This window comes from Myotis daubentonii, chromosome 3, assembly GCF_963259705.1.
Source record: "Myotis daubentonii chromosome 3, mMyoDau2.1, whole genome shotgun sequence".
Taxonomy (NCBI): domain Eukaryota; kingdom Metazoa; phylum Chordata; class Mammalia; order Chiroptera; family Vespertilionidae; genus Myotis; species Myotis daubentonii.
In genome coordinates, this window is record NC_081842.1 from 155,607,282 (window position 1) to 155,622,518 (window position 15,237).

At 38.9% G+C, this 15,237-nt stretch overlaps 1 protein-coding gene across 1 annotated transcript in view; it reads left to right on the forward strand.

Moving 5' to 3' along the window:
• COL24A1 (collagen type XXIV alpha 1 chain) overlaps positions 1 to 15,237 on the forward strand; it is a 314,245-nt gene that overhangs the window by 219,325 nt on the left and 79,683 nt on the right. Inside the window, exons 38-39 of the mRNA XM_059688981.1 lie at positions 12,083 to 12,136; positions 13,903 to 14,010. Coding sequence (XP_059544964.1) covers positions 12,083 to 12,136; positions 13,903 to 14,010 — 162 coding nt within the window. The remainder of the gene's footprint in view (positions 1 to 12,082; positions 12,137 to 13,902; positions 14,011 to 15,237) is intronic.

A 15,237-nucleotide genomic window follows, 5' to 3' on the forward strand; every position in this document is an offset into this window, starting at 1 on the left:
TTGGAATTTTTGCATCTATTACCAGGGATACATGCCACAATTTATTTTGTCTTGTGGTCTCTGTCTAGTTTTATTATTAGGATAGTGCTGGCCTCATAAAATGAGCTTGGATGTATTTCTTTCTCTTTGCAATTTTGAAAGAGTTTGAGAAAGATTAGCACTAATGCTTCTTTAAATGTTTGATAGAATTTATCAGTGAAATCTAGGTTTTTCTTTGTTGGGAGGTTTTACATTACTGATTCAATCTCCATATATGTTATTGGTCTATGCAGTTTTCTATTTCTTCATTGTTCAATCTTGGTTGGTAGTATAATTCCAGGAATTTATCCATTTTTTCTAGGTTGTCCAATTTATTATGATCCTTTGTTTTTCTGGACTATCATTTATTATGTTTCCTCTTTCATTTCTAACCTTGAGTTCTCTCTCTCTCTTTTCTTGGTAAGTCTAGTTGAAGGTTTGTCAATTTTGTTTAGCATTTCAAAAACCAAATCTTAGTTTTGTTAATCTTTTCTGTTATTTTTCTATTCTCTATTTTGCCTATTTCTGTTCTAATATTTATAATTTCCTTCTGCTAACATTGGCCTAAGGTTGTTTTTCTTTTTCTACTTCCTTGGGGTATAAAGCTACGTTATTTATCTTTCTCTTTTTTAATGTAGGCATTTATACCTATGAACTCCATGCTTAGGAGTACTTTTGTTGCATATCATGAATTTTGGTATGTTGTGTTTCACTTTTGCTTCAAGATTTTTTTAATTTCCCTTTTGATTTCTTTTTTGATCCATTGTTTTGATTTCTTTTTTAGATCTGTTGGTTATTCAGGAATGTATTTTAATTTCCAAGTATTTGTAAGTTTTCCATCTTTCCTCCTATTGTTGATTTTGGTTTTATACCTCTATGGTTATAGAATATACTTGATATAATTTCTATCTTCCTGAATTTGTTGAGACATATTATGACCCTATATATGATCTATCCCTGAAAATGTTCTGTGTGGAATTGATAATGTGTATTCTACTGCTGTTGGATGGGATATTCTGTACATGTCAGTTAGGTTCATTTGGTCTATAGTGTTGTTCAAATTAACTGTTCTTCAAATTCACTTATTGATTCTCTGTCTGGATAATCTAGCCATTGTAGAAAGGCGTATTCAAATTCCCTACTATTAGTACATTGCTGTTTATTTATCGTTTTATTTCTGTTAGTATCTTCTTTATATATTTAGGTACTCTAATATTTGATGCATAAATTTTTACAATTATTATATACTAGAGGCCCAGTGCACAAAAATTTGTGCACTCGGGGGGGGGGGGTCCCTCAGCCCGGCCTGTGCCCTCTCGCAGTCTGGGACCCCTCGGGAGATAACGACCTGCTGGCTTAGGCCTGCTCCCAGGTGGCAGAGGGCAGGCCCAATCCCTAGGTGCAGCCCCTGGTCGGGCTCAGAGCAGGGCCGATTGGGGAGTTGGGGCGCTGCCCCCTGTCATGCACAGAGCAGGGCGATCAGGAAGTTGTGATGCCACCCTCAGTCACGCTCAGGGTAGGGCCGATTGGGGGGTTGGGGCACCGTCCCCTGTCACACTCAAGGCAGGATCGATGGGGAGGTTGCGGCGCCACCCCCTGTCACGCACAGAGCAGGGCCAATCAGGGGGTTGGGGCACTGCCCCCTGTCACTCACAGAGCAGGGCCCATCAGGGGTGTTGGGGCTCTGTACCCTGTCACGCACAGAGCAGGGCCCATCCGGGGGTTGGGGCGCCGCCCTCTATCACCCACAGAGCAGGGCCGATCAGGGGGTTGGGGCACCGCCACTCTCACACACAGAGCAGGGCCCGTGGGCGGGGGGGATGCCGCACCCTGTCACACACAGAGCCGCAGGGCGATCAGGAGGTTGGGGAGCTCCCCCCTTTCAGGCACAGAGCAGGGCTGATCAGGGGGTTGGGGCGCCTTCCCCTGTCACACACAGAGCCACCGGGCGATCAGAGAGTTTGGGCGCTGCCCCCTGTCATGCTGATCCCGGTGCTGGGAGGCATATTACCCTTTTACTATATAGAATAGAGACCGGGTGCATGGGTGGGGGCTGGCTGGTTTGCCCTGAAGGGTGTCCTGGATCAGGGTGGGGGTCCCCACTGGGGTGCCTGGCCAGCCTGGGTGAGGGGATGATGGCTGTTTGCAGCTGGTCACACATCCTTCAGGGTTGGGGTCCCCACTGGGGTGCCTGGCCAGCTTGGGTGAGGGGATGATGGCTATTTGCAGCTGGTCACACACCCTTCAGGGTGGGGGTCCCCACTGGGGTGCCTGGCCAGTCTGGGTGAGGGGCTGAGGGCTGTTTTCAGGCTGAGGGTGACTGAAGCTCCCAACTGCACCTTTTTTTCTTTTTTTCTTTTTTATTCTGGGCCAGCTTTAGCTCTGAGGCTTGGCTCCAGCTCTTAGGCCTCCGCTGCTGAAAGTAGGTTTCTGGCCTTTGTTTACAATGTTGCGATCCTGCTGGCTGAAGCCCGGCAGACTAAAACAGGTTTCTGGGGTTTTGTTTAGCTTCTATATTTGTTACATAGTTGCTTAGAGTTGCAGCTCAGAGGCCTGCAGCGGCAGGCAGGAAATGTTGGAGTCCTCCGTCACTGAAGCAAGCAAGCCTCATGTTAGTTTCAAGCTGCCTGGCTGCCGGCCGCCATCTTGGCTGGCAGTTAATTTGCATATCTCCCTGATTAGCCAATGGGAAGGGTAGCAGTCATACGCCAATTACCATGTTTCTCTTTTATTAGATAGGACTAATAGCCCTGCGCACAAATCCATGTGCCAGTAGGTCGCTTCCACCCTCCTGTAGCTCTCCACCCACTTCCTTGCCCTCCTGTAGCTCCTCACCTGCTGCCTCACCCTCCTGTAGCTCCCCCAACACCCCCTTCATAGCTTGTTGCCTTTCTCTCTCCTGTAGCTCTCCGCCTCCCATTTGCTTGCTGCCCTGCCCCCTCGTGTAGCTCTCTGCAGCCTGCTTGTACCTTGCTGGCTCACCCTCCTGCTGATCCATGATCTGGTCGGGACAGGCTTGGTTGTTACACCTCAGGGTGTAATGGATAATTAGCATATTCCTCTCTTATTATATAGGATTACCTAGGACTAGAGGCTCGTTTGCAGGAAGATTCCTGCAAAATAGGGCTTCGCTCCTGTCTTTGCCATTCCTACCCCACCCATCTCCGCCACTCCTACCCTGCCCTTTTCTGCTGTTCCTACCCCGCCCATCTCTGCCGCTTTTCTCCTGCCCGTCTCCGCTACCTCGGCTCTATTGCTTGGCTTCCTTCTATGGTGTCTTCAGTCTTCGCTCCCAGCCGGTATATGCAAATTAGCCACCCTCTTTGTTGGTGGTTAATTTGCATATCGCTCTGATTAGCCAATGGTGGGTATAGCAAAGGTATAGTCAATTTGCATCTTTGTCTATTATTAGTTAGGATTATTCATCAAATGACCACTTTATCATTATATCATGAACGTCTTTGTCTCTTATGATTATTTTTATCCTAAAGTATATTTTTTCTGATACATGTAACTACCTCTGCTTTCTTTTGGTTACCATTTGCTTAAATATTATTTTCCATACCTTCACTCTAAGTCATTCTGTATCCTTAAAGGTTAAGTGAGCCACTTGTAGGCAGCATATTGTTGGATCTTGTTTTTTTAATCCATTCACCCATTCTCTGACTTTTGATTGGAGAATTTTTATCCATTTACAATTTAAGTAAAGATTGATAGTTAGGGTTTTGTATTGTCATTTTATTGTTTCCTAAGTATTTTGTAAGACATTTCTTTCTTGCTTCCTCTCTTGCTGTCTTCCTCTTTGATTTTATTAATTTTTGTAGCAGTATACCTTGAATCCTTTATCATTTTGTATATCTACTACATGGTGTTTTTCTTTCTGGCTCATATAAAACATCTTATAATTATAACATCCTATTTTAAGCAGATAACTTCAATAGCATGAAGAAACTCCATTTCAGTCATTGTATTGTTCATCTCTAGGAATTTTGTTTATTTTAATGGTTTCTATTTCTTTTTTAAACTTCTCACTTTGTTTATGCATTGTTTTCCTAATTTTATTTAGTTGTGCGTTCTTGTAGTTCAATGAACTTTTTAAAGAGTCAGATAGTTCATAGATTTCCATTTTTTAGTGTCAGTGATTAGTTCAGGACTAATAAAGGGCACTTTATTACTTTCCTTTGGCATTGTCACATTTACCTGATTCTTTGTGATTCTTGTATCCTTGCATTGGTATCTGTGCTTTTGAGTAAGCAGTCTCTTCTTCCAGACATTACCAGTTTATTTGGGCGGGGAAAGATCTTCAACAGCTTGCTTAGCTTCGGGTACTCGATGGGTCATCTGGTAGCATTTGTGGACAGTCACAGTTTGCTATTGGTGTCTCCAGCTGGGCAAAGGGAAGGGTTGCCACTGGCTGGTCTCTGCAGTTGGGTCAGCCTGCTGGCTGGGTTCCACATTCAGGGTGAGGGGAGATACACTAAATAGACACCTTGGTTGGGTGGAAATGCTGCCTGCACTCCGTGGTTTCAGGGGAGGGATCCCTCGCTGGGCTCTGCAGTTACCTATGGTAGGGTGTCATCTCAGGTTGTTTCCTGGCAGGACAGTATCACTGGTTGGATTCTGTGATTATGCAGGGTCTCATGTTGTGCTCTCTAACTGAATGGTGTCACTGACTGGACTCCACGTCAGGTGGAACCACAAGCATGGCTTCACGGTTAGACAGAGCCACAAGCTAGGCCCAAGTTTGGGCAGAGTCATTGGCTGTGCTTCATGATCAGTTAGGCCACTTTCTCTGCTCCTGTATTGGGCAAGATCGCTTACCAGGCTCTCTAGTCAACTGGGGCCTCCAGCTATATATTGATTGGGGCTGGAAACTATTATATGCTCAATGGTTAGTTAGGTTTGGTAGGGTAACTGTCTCGGCTGGCTGGGGTCACAGGCTATGCTCTGAAATTGGACAGGGTCACTGGCGGTTTTTAGTAATTAGACACGGTTGTAGGCTAAACTCTGCTGCTAGAAAGGGCTGTTAGCTGGGCTTCACAGCTGGGCAGTTCTGTACACTGGTTTCTGAGGCTACCTATGGTCACTGTTCAGGTTCCCTGGTCATAAAGGGGTAGAGGCTATGCTCAGTTGTTGGTCAGGGCTGCTGGCTTGGCCCTCTGCCTGCATAGGGCTGTAGTATTAACTCCACAGATACCCAAGTTCTCTGCCCCTCATCCTGGGCTAGCAGAACAGGATCCATGCCTAGCTTTTGGGCAGGGTTGCAAATATTCTTTCCTGCCCAAATAGGGACATATAATGGGCTCCACAGCAGGTACAACTCTTTAGGCTGGAGTCCCAAACTGCCAAACAAGCTCCGTGATGAGACAGGATCACCAACTCAGCTCCGCAGATGACCGCACTCCCTAGGATCGCTGCTCCTGTGTTGCTGCTAACAGGAATACAGCCTACCAAGATCTGAGTGCTAGCTGCTGTAAGCCCCACTCCTCTTGGTCTCTAGGTGATCCCCAGTAGTCAAGCCCCAGATTCCACCAGTGATCCTCATGAGGTAAGACCTGAATGAGCCACTAGAAAGCATCCTGCAGCACCGGTGGAGCTGATTGTCCACGTTGGCTTCCTTTTTCCCACTGGAAAAAAAAGTGTTAGGCCAAGGGGGCCACTCAGGGAAAGACAATGCAATCAGAGTGAAACCTCGCCCCTTACCCTTCTGATGTGGTACTTTGCAGTCTCTGTTTTTCAGGGTGTTGCTTCAGACTCACTTTCAAGTTCTGGGATTTTCACAATGGTGTCTTGTATGTGGGTATCTGCTACTTGGCCTTCCAAGAGGGCTGGGGCTAAAGTCAGGAGTGACTTATGTCACTTTCCAGATTATGTCACCTCAGCTATGGAACTTCTGACGTAAACCTATGGAACTTCTGATATTTGAAAGGAATATTTTGTGCTGTCTCATACTTAGTTTGAATGAATATTTTTTATTTTTATTCATGGAACTGACATTATTACTATAGAATAATATCCTAGCTCCAGGATAAAATAAGAAATCTTGCAGACATAATTTATCAATATCTGACCTTAAATTGTAATACTAACATGTATTACTTTAAGAGAAATTCTAAATGGCATGATTCTTCCACTTCAGGGCAAATGGAAGATGTAAATAAATAATGACAAAGCTTCTCTTTTGTGAAAATGCTTCATTTATTATATTCATTGCACTCTTTGGATAAGGCCTCTCTGATCATTTTATTGATTTACTTTACTGTTCTCTCTTCCTTGTCTCATATCTTTAAATACGGGTTCTCCCCAAGATTATTCACTTTTTACTTCTCTAAGTATTGCCAGGTAGGGATGATGCAGCATGACAGTTGGTGATGGGCAGAGCAGAGATGAAAGAGGGGCTCAAAACAAGGCATGGAAAAATGATGAGCACAGATTTCATCTGCTTCATAATTTTTCCCAGGAATAATCCTGCCTGTACACATCTTTGGTGCCTTTTTTTAGTAACAACACATGTGTGTTTCTTTTTTATTCTTTTTGTTGTTCTCCTTGGAATTTTAAATGCCTTTCAGCTCATAAACTCAGTAAAAATACCATGGCATATTTTTTTCAAAAGAATTTTATGATCCAAGGAACTATTGCTTAATCAGACAGCCTGATGTTGGATTTATTTTTGTACTTTTAAAAACTTTTCCTTATGCAGTGTCACAAAGATGCTACCTTAAATTCTTCAAAATTAAATGAGAAAGTGAGAAAAGGAAATTAAACTTTCTAAAGTAAAAATACTCTCCTTACTTTCTCTCAGATTGGGAAATGAGATCTGGGCTAGAAAATAAGGCGAGGAAAGCATCAGTAACAAATACCCAACTCCAAGATGTAGACTTCTTTAAACAGAAGAAAAAGATTGTGTATTTTATGCTTGAATTCTGTGCTAAAATGTGCAGTTGCCTAACTCAATATGAGAAAAGAGTTTGGAATCATCTGAGAAGAAACATCTGCCTAACTTATGGTCTATCGTCCATTCCTAAAAAATAAAAATAAAATCTATCTCTGTGGTATCAAAGATCGAAACAGATGTGAAGCTATGGACTCCCAAATTGAATGTATAAAAATGAAATGGCCTTGTTTTATTCCTTTAAGACAAAACTTGTTTGGACTTATTGAAGTGTGACTTTTCCTATCTGTTTAAAGTGGTAAAGATATTAGGTACAGGTGGCTACCTTAAGAAGAATAGTAAGGTATGCATGACTCTTGTTTCTGAGACCGCTTCCTTGGAAACCCCAAAAATAATCAGTTTGGAAATATGAGGTCAGTGTCATTAAGGAGTAAAGGATAATATAAATCTTTAAGTTCTGAAAGATTCTATGACTTTGGTCTTAGGCTTGTTTGTTTTGAACAGTTGTGCCATAAAGTAACTCAGAAATAGAAGGAACCCTACAATGGCCACTATGCAAGGATTGTTCAAATCCCTGCTCTTCCACTAAAGAGCTGTACATTGTTGTGCAAATCATTCTTTAGTTTCTCTGATTATTCATTACATATAAGAAAGGGGTTGGAGATATGCAGAACCTCCCAAGACAATTGTGTCAGGGAGGATGCTGAATGGGCTCCTGTTCCTCCTATTCCTACTGGAGTCCTCAAAGATCCTGGAATATATATTTAACATATTAGCTTCTTTTTAGGCTTTCTTCGAAAGAAAAGTGTCCTATGGCTTTTTAAAAAAACATTAGCTTAGATGTTTCCAATTATTATTAGCCTTATAAACTGGGACTCTATTAAATATATTTGATTATTCATTAATTGAAAACAAAGTTTATGAATGCCTTATATGAACCAAGAACTTTGCTTCAATAAGCATTGTGAATACCAAGGGGAACAAGATTAGCAAGATCCTGATCTCAGATTTTCTAATATCGTGGAGAAGTCTAACAATAGACAAGATCATTGCAGGCTGTGATAAATGCGATGATAGAAATAAACAGGGTATTGAAAAGGAATAACTGCTTAAAGGAAGGGAAGCTGACTAGTTAAAGGCAGGGAAGCGTGTTCCCACTAGAGCAGTAAGAGAGGCCTTCTTGGGTGAGGGAAGATTAGGTTGAGACCTGAAAAATAAAAAGGGAGCCAGTCATGCAAAGAACTTTGGGAGATCCTTCAAGGTTGATGGAATAAAAAGGGCTAGATATGGAGGTGAGAACGATCTAGGTATTTTTGTAAAACTAAAAGGAAGTTATTACAGCAGCAGCACAGTAAATACTGAAAAGTTGTTTGAGATGAGTTTGAAGAACATAGATGAGAAGCAGATCATGAAGGACTTTTTAAACCATGGTAATAAGTTTGGGTTTTATTCAAAGTGCCATTGAAAGGTTCCAAGCAGAAGAGGAGCATAGTCTTTGAAGGAAATCAGTCTACAACTTCTAAACTTCGTTTAATAGTAGCTAGTGTTGTTGGCTATCTCAAGGGATAAAACAAGTTCCAGGGACTAAATAGAACAAAATAAATTTGAATTACAAAAGCATGTTATGTACCAAGACAGTTTAATGAGGAAAGAATGGTCTTTTGAACAAATGGTGCCGCAAAACAACTGGATACTTGCATGCAAAAACATAATGTTGGACCTTACTTACACTGCACACAAAAATTAATTCAAAATGGGTCACAGTGCTAAATGTAAGAGCTAAAACTATAAATGTCTTGGAAGAAAACATAGGAATAAATCTTCATGAGCTTGGGTTATGCAAAGTTTCCTTAGATAACACCACAAGTGCAAGTGACAAAATAAAAAATAGATATATTGTACTTTGTTAAAATCAATAGTCTTATACTTTGAAGAACACCATCAAAACAGTGAAAAGACTCCCGTGGAATGGGATAAAATACTTGCAAATCATATATATAAAGGGACTTGTATCCAGAATATTAAAAAAAAACTCTTACAACTCAGTAATAAAAAGACGAATAACCCAATTGAAAAATGAGCAAAGTAAACAGCTATTTCTCCAAAGAAGATATACAGTTGGCTAGTAAGCACATGAAAAATGCTCAACACTATTCACTATGCAAATAAAAACACAATGAAATACCATTTTACATCCACTAGGATGGCTATCAAAAACAAACAAACATACAAAAAAAAAAGAAAAGAACAAGTGTTGATGAGGATGTAAAGAAATTGGAAGCCTCTTACATCGCTGGTGAGATGTAAAATGGTGCAACCACTTTGTAAATCCATTTGGCAATTTCTCAAAATGTTAAACATGGAATTACAGTGTGCCCCAGCAATTCTACTCCTTGATGTATACCCAAGAGAATTGAAAACAGGGTTCAAATAAAAACTTATACAACCCAAATGACTATCAACTGATGAATTAATCAATGTTTATTAATAAATGTAGTCTATCCATACAGTGGGCTATAATCTATATATATAAAAGCTTAAGTGACTGGAATGCTGGAATGACCAGAACGACCAGTTGCTATGACACACACTGACCACCAGGGGTCAGACGCTCAATGCAGGAGCTGACCCCTGGTGGTCAGTGTGCTCCCACAGCCAACCTCCCGCGGTCCCACCCCCTGTCCTGCAGGCCCCGGCCAACAGCCAGCAGGAAGGCCCCAGCCAGCCCTGATCACCAGCCAGGCCTAGGGACCCCACCCATGCACAAATTTTGTGCACCAGGCCTCTAGTTTGGCAATAAAAAGGAATGATATATTCATACATGCTATAATACTGATGAACTTGAAAACATTATTCCTAGTGAAAGAAGCCAGTAGTAAAAGACCACATATAACATAAAATGTCCCAAATAGGCAAATCTATAGAGACAGACAGTGGTTTAGTAGTTGCGTAGGGCTGGAGGTATTCGGAGGAAAAGGGAAGTGACTATTTATAGGTACTGAGCCTCTTTTGGGGGTGATAAAAAAATGTTCTAAAATTTATTTTGGTGATGGTTTCAGAACGTGGAATATACTAAAAACCATTGAATTGTACACTTTAAAGTCATAATATGGTACATGAATTATATTTCAATAGAATAGTTAAAAATAGATGTGATGAGTTTCTTCTGAGACAATACAGCTACTTACACAACGTTTTAAATAATCAATAGGAAATCCCAACTCCATCCTCTATTTTATGAGTAGACTGAACATCAAGTCAACTATTCTCTTTCAATGTGATTTTTATATAAAAGCACTCATTTTTGTAATTATTAAAGAAATCTATTAAAACATGCACATTGTAGAAAACATTGCTATTTTTCCAGTCTGCTCTGCAAACCTCTAAATACACAAAATGGTTGTAGTCATGCTACAACCATTTTAAAAGGCAACATTTTATAGCAAAATATTGCTTATGTATTTCAGAACAGGCACTAAAATGAACCAACTAATATCAGTGGAAGTTTAATAATCCCTCCAAAAAAGAAAAGAAAGAAAAAAAACCTATCTTTAAAAGGGGAAAAAAGTGAACAAAAGAACCAGGAGAGACCTTTCTCTTAATAGTAAGAGGAAAAAATGCAGTATAGAATACAACCTCTTTTCTCACCCAAACGTACAAAAGGTTCTGAGTAGCTCCATTGTTGAGCTCTTCAGTATGTCTGGTCCTCTCTAAGAGTCAAATGCATCATCTCACTTCATCTTAGTTACCCTTTGAACAATTACTATTACACCCCTTTTACGTAACAGGAAACTGAAGCCTTTAGAACAGCCGTGGGCAAACTGCGGCCCGCAGGCCGGATCCGGCCTGTTTGAAATGAATAAAACTAAAAAGAAAAGACCGTAGCCTTTTATGTAATGATGTTTACTTTGAATTTATATTAGTTCACACAAACACTCCATCCATGCTTTTGTTCCGGCCCTCCGGTCCAGTTTAAGAACCCAGTGTGGCCCTCGAGTCAAAAAGTGTGCCCACCCCTGCTTTAGAAGGTAAATAATGTACCTATGGTGACAGAGCCAGAATATGCAACTGCAGCAGCCTGACTTTTAAAAGCTCACACCATTGACCTCTGTGACAGTTAATCAGCCTCATTTTAAAAGTTTGTATTAGCCACAGAGAAGTCTCAGGTTAGTGCAACTATAATTTCAACCTCTGGATGCAGCTAGAACTACAGCAATAGAACTTAACCACTTTGGCCTCTAAAATGAGTGACTTTCTGGGACTAGAAGAGCGTTTGTTCAGGAGCATAGGACATGAGTCATTTCCTTAGGTATCTGTTTATTCGTTCAACAAATATTTATCAAGAGCCTACATAGCACAGTGGTAAACCACAATTTATTTCTTGTCTACATCATTTTTGCAGTTTGCCAAGCTTTGGGACACAAGTTTGAGATTTCCATTTTCATTTCCAACTGATACAAAGAATACTGTGATTAATTATTAGCCATTTTAGGACTTGCACCCTGGCTTACTGTGGATCTCATTGTTGACCTGCAAACACACATGACATCTAAAATATTTTATTTACTTTCTACTAAACATAAGAGTGTATATTGAACTTTTAGTCTACTTTTGTCTAAACAAAGTAGAATGAAATGAAATATTGTTTTAAACAGTTTACTATGACTACCTCCTTTCCTTCCATGTATTTCCCTCCCTTTTCATCCCACAGATCAAAGAATTTCTCTTTAATCCTCTACTCCAATGAAATGTTGAGTTCTCCTTGACCATGATTAGATATATTTTGTAACCCTATACATTCAATAAGATGTTGAACCCACATTACCTCATAGAGATGCTGAAATGATGCCTTTGGATTCACTTTAATTATATTCTTGCTAATCAAAATGTGTATGCTGAAACCAAGTAATTTTCTCCCTCTAATAAATAAATAACTTTAATTTTGTCTATCTTGGCCAGTCTGTATATGTGAATTTTACTCACTAGTAACAGCTGTGCCTCTAAGTCATCATGACCTCTTTTTAGATGAATAGCCAAACATAATATTGTGGAAAAGTAACTCTCATCTTTACTTAATCTTCAATTCAATAATTATGTAATATAAGTATTTAAACATCCTATCTAGTACTTTCTGTAACAATTGCTTACTTTTTTTTTATATTGAATATTCAGGGACCTGAAGGAATTGTGGGAATTCCAGGACAGAGAGGTCATTCGGGAAAAAAGGTAAATTTTTTTACATCAAGCAAAATTTTTTATGCTTGTTTTTTTTCCTCTGATGTGCTCAGAGCCCCATAGAATGCTGTGGTTTTATTTGCATGATATATAAAGTAATAAAGATATAAATTTACCTTAAAAAAGGACATTTGTATAAATTCATACTTAATTCCTCTTAGGGGTACTAATTCCTCTAAATTATATGAAGGCAAATTTTCCACTTTGTAGTTTCTAGAAAGATATTTGCCTTTCCTTCTGCTTGCCAAAAATTCTTTAGTAGACCCATAAGCCAGAAAAGAGAGAAAAGGAAAATAATATACCATTTGGGCTATTTAGTAACAATGTCAGTAAAATGTTTTAGAAAAAGAAATATGATTCGAATTATTTCTAGATTATTAATATGTTTCTTTAATTGAAAAGGTTAATAATTGGTTTTATATTTTTATATATTTTAACTAAGAAACACAAATAAAAAATGTTTTATTTGCTCCCTTCTCCCTTCATATTTTATTTAAAAAATTACATATTTTTAAAATTTTAGTACATCATAATTAAAAGTTCATCTCTATGTGGGGTCAGTAATTTATTCAAGTATTGGTGAGACATGGAAATGATTTTTCCATTGTACTACATCAGCTCTATACTACATCATTGTACTAAAATCTATAATGTCTAATGATATTTCATTTTTTGCATGAACTTTTGGAAACAAGGGTTGCGTGATACTTCTAAACCTGAATACTTTTATTATATTTAACTTCAAATCACATCATATTCATTTCCCAAATCCCAATTCTATCATTTCTGCTAATATACACCCAGTACATCTTTCTCATAATTTGGGAACAGTATAAGGGTAATAAAAGGTTAAGAAAAATGAATAAAGTGAATTTTAGTTGCCATTCTTTCTCATGAATATTAAAGTCTCTTTCAGCATACATAACTTTATGCCTAAAATCAACATTAGAAATGGGGCAGTGCAGGCCCTTAGAATAACCTGCACCCTTGGGAAAGCCTGTAAATTACTACGAATGCTAAAAATGTTCTCACTGACTATGATCACAATTTAGTTTTTCTTTGTGTGTACTTAAATAGAACAGGGTGGTTCCCACGTTCAGAAAATGAATTATATCACTTAATGTTGTCTAAGAGCAGCTATGTTTTGGTGCTAGAGAATGAGCAGTCAGCCTAATGGAAAACAGAAGATGACTGGTTTTTAGAAGGATGTAAAATGATATGAAAATGTTACAGATTTTTAAAGGCAAACCCCAAACCAGTGAGTGCTGATCCTGAACACACTGTACAGAACTGCGCACTGAAGCCTTTTTGCATTAAACAGATCTTTGTGGCATTGAAGTTCTCTGTAGAAACAGGCTTCCCAATAGGGCCTATATTTTCTCATGATTATAATCAATATATGCATGCATGCATACATTCATACAGAGATGCATACATACACAAACTTCAAAATAAAAATAAAAAACTTGGTTATTTGTAACTCAGATCTCCTCTGCTTATTTGGCCAAAATAACTTATAAATTCTTTTCCCAAAATGACTTTTAGTTATATTTTTAAGATAACCTATTTGGTGACGGTATGTTATGTTATTATCATCAGTGCTGGTCTGTAGTACTATTAAGTTAAAGAAAGTTACTATTCTTAGCATTTCGCTTACAGAATATTATCTGGAGTCCTCCAGGTATATGACATAGTTCATTATTCCCAGTATAAATTTGTTTTCCCTTCCTTTTTTCGCTTATTAATGACATCCATAGGGTGATAAAGGACAGATAGGGCCCACAGGAGAAATCGGCAGCAGAGGCGCCCCTGGACAGACGGGGGAAAGTGGTCCTAAGGGCGCCAGAGGAACCAGAGGTGCCGTGGTGAGTATCTGATTGGTTTCCAGACCTGAGTTCACTGTGGATGGAAAAGAAATGGAGCCATGTCCTTAAAGCTCCGTTCCTTGATTAATTTTACAGAAAAAGCAATAGTTCCATTGAAAATAATCTACCTCCTTGGGATGTGGAGAATTGTAAGCATTCCACAGTACTTACATGGCTTAGTGGTTTCTGGACACGAAAAAGGAAAGGGGAAAAAACCTAAAATGGAAATAAAATATGAAATGAAGTTTAAAAATATCAGATTATAACTCTTAACCTAAGTAGGAAAGTTTATATGCCTTGCACTTAAAATCAGGATTTAACATCTGTATAAAACCCCGCTGTCATGGCTGACGAATTACTTTGAAAATTAGGTTTACTCAAAAATGGGTTTTCTTTATATGCTTGGACTCCAGGTGCTTATCTAGGGATGATTTTTCTAACCACTGTGATAAATCTCCATAATGTCTAATAATATTTCATCTTTTGCAAGAACTTTACATGATGTTGGAAACAAAAATAGTGTGATACTTCTGAACCTGTAAAAGCAAATTTATGTTGCTAATGTATTGGGGCCCGTTCAGAAAATCACAGCATGAGAGATGCAAACTACTTAAGAGATTACCCAATTTAGTCTTTTCACTGTTTCATAAGCTTATTTACAAAATGAATGTGTGTTTCCTACTCTCCATGTAAATGTCACACAAATGCCAGACTTTTCTCCAAGGCCTGCGGGAGAGCATTGCATGATTCATCTGTTGGAGGACGGTTCGCCTCCTGCTCATTTTCAGTATTCCGTCCCTTACTGCCATCTAACTACTCCAGGTCTTCTTTGCTTCCTTTTGTTTGAATTAGTAATACTTTTCTCTCTTTGAATTATGCATTCAAAACCATTAAATAATGTGATGACTTTTAATAAACATAAGTTAATTTATCCAAAGAGTATTGCATTTAATGTATTCTTCTAATTTGATTTTCCCTATAAAAAAATATTCACTTTTTAAATTTTGACACATTCCCAAACTACCTTCCCAAGAGGTTTCTCCAAATTTACGTTTTTATCACCAATACTTCAGATGAATCCTTTTAATGTTTCATAATTCGATAAATAAAATAGTGTATTTCTTTTTTCTATTTACATTTTCCTGGTTGCAGCTAGTAACTTGTGTCTTTTTCTCTTGAAGTTGCCTGGTCATATGCACTGTACATGTTTTTCTATTAGGTTGCAGT